Raw genomic sequence first — 4,179 nt, 5'->3', positions numbered from 1 at the left:
GGAAAGATTTAAAAAGGACCTAAGGGGCAACTTTTTCATGCAGAGGGTGGTGTGTGTATGGAATAAGCTGCCAGAGGAAGTGGTGGAGGCTGGTACAATTACAACATTTATTTGGCATTTGGATAGGCATATGAATACAAAGGGTTTAGAGGTATATGGGCCAAATGCTGGCAAATGGGACTAGATTTATCTAGGAGAACTTGTTGGCATGGATGATTTGGACCAAAGGGCCTGTCCCCATGCTGTACATCTCTATGACTCTGTAACTGAACTGGAAAGGTAACCTGTACTGGAATATATTAAAAGCAATTAATTTTCATTTTTTTTGTCATGGTTAAGATAACCAATGATATTTTGAAATCTCTTTAATTTCTATTCACTTTTATGTAAACTGATCAAGTGAGATACACTGTTAATTCTATTCTTTCAGACAACAGCGACTTAATTGCTTGCAATGTAGTAACTAAAGATGGCAATCAGATGCATCGATTCCTGGCTGTAGACATTTATCAGATGAGTTTAGTTGAACCAGAGAGCAAACGACTTGGCTGGGGAGTGGTGAAATTTGCAGGTTTGCTTCAGGTAAGAAGCTAAATTTCAGCAGATAAGATTTTCTGCTTCTTTGATTCCAACATTTAAATTTGATAAATTGAAACCTGATGTGTATCTTTACAAATCATTTGGATCTGTGCTGTTGTAGTACCATCTTAGTTGGAACTAAATTCTTTATTTTGTCCCACCATGCAAATCTAAATGTTTAGGAAACAAGAATACTAACTTCACATAATGAAATGTTAAACTGATATTTTAGCAGGAAGTACAGTTGCAGGTAGACAGGATAGTGAAGGTGGTGTTTGGTATGTTTGCCTTTATTGATCAGTGTATTGAGTATAGGAGTTGGGAGGTCATATTGCAGGTGTACAGGACATTGGTTAGGCCACTTTTGGAATACTGTGCAATTCTGGTCTCCCTGCTATAGGTATGATGTTGTGAAACTTGAAAGGGTTCAGAAAAGATTTATAAGGATGTAGCCAGGGTTGGAGGGTTTGTGCTGCAGGGAGAGGCTGAATAGGCTGGGTAAAAACTGAAAGAGTTACAGGTGCTGTAAATCGGAAACAAAGTAGAAATTGCTGGAAAAGTTCAGCAGGTCTGGCAGCATCTGTGGAGAGACATTGGAGTTAACATTTTGGGTAGAGTGGCCTTTCCTCAGAACTGTTAACTCCGATGTCTCTCTGCAGATGCTGCCAGATCTGCTGAGCAATTTCTATTTTTGTTTCTGAAAAGGCTGGGGCTATTTTCCCTGGACTGTTTAGAGGCTGAGGAAAAGTTTACAAAATCATGAGGGGCATAGATTGGGTGAATAGCCAAGGTCTTTTCCCCAGGGGTAGTGGAGTCCACAACTAGAATGCATAGGTTTAAGGTGAGAGGGGAGAGATTTAAAAGGGACCTAAGGGGCAACATTTTCATGCAGAGGGTGGTGCGTGTATGGAATGAGCTGCCAGAGGAAATGATGGAGTCTGGTACAATTACAAGATTTAAAAGGCATCTGGATGGGTATATGAGTAGGAAGGGTTTGGACGGATATGGGCTAAGTGCTGGTAGATGGGACTAGATTGATTTGGGATATCTGTTTGGCATGGATTGGTTGGACCGAAGGGTCTGTCTCCATGCTGTATGATTCTAGTTGCTATATTTTGCAAGGGCAGCAAGTTATAACTTCCGATTTAAATTTCTCACATGTTTATGCGCTTTCATCTTAGCCACCCAAAAATACACACTTCTGAATCTACATTCAGGCATCATATGCATATTATATCTCATCTTACTTGCATATTCTGAATAAAATTAGACTCTTTCTTTGGGGGTCACTTTTCATTTAATGACCAAAACAGCTAGCAATTAACATTACAGTATAAATGTGCAGTCAGTGTCTCTGCAGTCTTCTGGAATTCACTCTAGGTCATTGATGCTGTCTAGGTCTTCTACCTGACTATTTTCACACCTGTGATTTTGACCAATTGATCATCATACATGGTCGTGGAGGAACAATAGAGAGGAAAGACAGAAATTGGCGTTTCTGATCTTTACTAGGGCCTTTACCAAGTTGTATTGGGCATGCAGTCCAAAGCCCTTTCCATTTGACAGAAAAACATTTATAGTTTAAACCTATTCTGTTCATTTTACATAATCTGGCTCACATAACATGTTCATTGCATGTAGGGACTTCATAAAAATAGTGGATCAATATTATGATTTGTTGCTAGATCACCTGAATAAGTTGATCCAGATTCAGTGTGATCTATTTGCAGTTCAATTCAAGCTTCTACAGTTGTAAACCATTGATAATGTTGTCAGTTTGAGAAAGATACACCACATACAATAAAGTCTATGTTGTGTTTGATATTCTAAAAGAAAGACTTTTCAAGTTGTTGTTGAAATATGACATTAAATTCACTGAAAATGCACAATGATTGTATTTGTTTTTATTTGAACAGGACATGCAGGTGATGGGGGTGGAAGATGACAGTAGAGCTTTAAACATCATCATTCATAAGCCTGCATCTAACCCTCATGCCAGGCCCTTCCCTATCCTCCAGGCTACGTTCATCTTTGCTGATCACATCCGCTGCATCATTGCAAAACAGCGATTAGCAAAGGGCCGTATTCAAGCACGACGTATGAAGATGCAAAGAATAGCAGGTAGCTTAACTGATAGAATTAATTAATTCTAAGTAAAATTCCAATTTAGCCATAAAATGTTGAATTAATCTCTCCAATACCCTATTTTAATCCACAATTCCTGCCTAGGTTGTGTGATTAATTAGGCTTTTTAATTTAGAAAACAAGGTAATTAACTTAACCATGTACAAAGTCTTCGTCTATTCACCTCGCGTTTTAATAGAATGCTATTTAATCAAAAGTTTTGTTGCGCAATAGTTGGTGCTACTGTAACTTATTAGCAGCTGAAATACACAGCAAAGGAAGTGAGTTACATCTATGTAACATTGTTTATTAACTCAGGAGCTCCCAAGGAACATTCTGGCACATAGCAGCAGGATTTTGATAATTTGCATTTGAAGTCCTGTAGAGGTTATATCAGATCTTATTAGGATAAAGAATTTTGATATCCAACACATTACTTTATTAGCAATAGGTGTTGTGTGTGCTGCCACCATTTCTTCCAAGTATGTGCATTCTTCAGGGGCTTTCTATGGTCAAGTGTTTGTGGGTAGGAATCAATTAGTCTAATGAGAAAAGACGTGGAATAATTTTAATCAGTTAATTGCACCCCTGCAGGAATGACAATTCTTTGAAATTTTTTTTAATTGATATTGCATTCTAGTACTATTGGATCTCCCAGTGGAAACTACTTCTGAAGTCATGGGCTTTGGACATGCGTCACCATCTGCCCATCATCTCCCTTTTAGATTCTATGACCAGTCTCGCCGTGGTGTCAGTGATCCTACAGTCCAACGTTCAGTTTTTGCTTCTGTTGATAAAGTTCCAGGTAAAGTTGAATATTCTACTCATTCATATGCATTTTGCAAATCATTTATGTAAAATTATTATGTAGCATTAAACTTTTGAAGACTGACGTACCTTAGTTACTGTGTTAAGGATAATAGTGTGCTTTCGTTGCTTGTCCATTAGTTTAATTAGGAGATCATCAAAGCAAGAAATGTTCTCTTGGATTGTATGTAGCAGCTAACCATTTTATAGTTGGGTATTTTGACCAAAATCATCTTTGAATAGATTAAAGCATCCAATCTGTATATGTTGCTACACAGTCTATGACAGCTATAAACAAATATTTTTCTTTAGTTTAGAGGAATTATTTAAAGGAACATGGAAAATTCTTATGCACGGTAACAAAAAACAAATAATAACTGATTTTTGGCAAGATCAGTCTTGGTGTGTGTAAACTTATCACACCTTTCTCTCCTATGAGTGGCAGAGCTACAGGAATGTTTGTGGGCCCCATGCAGCAATATAAGCCTTGCATGAGAGTGGCTCAATTACACTGGTTTAGCTGTGGACAGGTATGGATATTTGATTTGATTTTCGTTTTTCTCTCTATTCTGCAAGCTGCAAAGCCAAATGCTATTTAAAGAGTTAATTCACACAAGTTTCTGTTGCTTGTTAAGTACCAGATTGAATCAAAAAGAAACACAATCAGTT

General features: G+C 37.6%; 1 protein-coding gene across 1 annotated transcript; it reads left to right on the top strand.

Annotated features, from left to right (window-relative positions):
- Positions 1 to 430: 430 nt before the first annotated feature.
- LOC109919469 (protein CLEC16A-like) lies at positions 431 to 3,508 on the top strand (the record flags this gene model as incomplete). Its single annotated transcript, XM_020519483.1, has 3 exons — positions 431 to 582; positions 2,496 to 2,700; positions 3,344 to 3,508. Coding segments are annotated over 3 exons (522 nt in total), but the record flags the coding sequence as incomplete, so codon positions are not given.
- Positions 3,509 to 4,179: the final 671 nt, after the last annotated feature.

The sequence above is a fragment of the Rhincodon typus genome, unplaced genomic scaffold (genome assembly GCF_021869965.1).
Source record: "Rhincodon typus isolate 14 unplaced genomic scaffold, sRhiTyp1.1 hic_rhity00011470, whole genome shotgun sequence".
Lineage (NCBI taxonomy): Eukaryota > Metazoa > Chordata > Chondrichthyes > Orectolobiformes > Rhincodontidae > Rhincodon > Rhincodon typus.
Note: the sequence above shows the minus strand (reverse complement) of the source record. Positions and strands in the feature narration are given on the sequence as shown.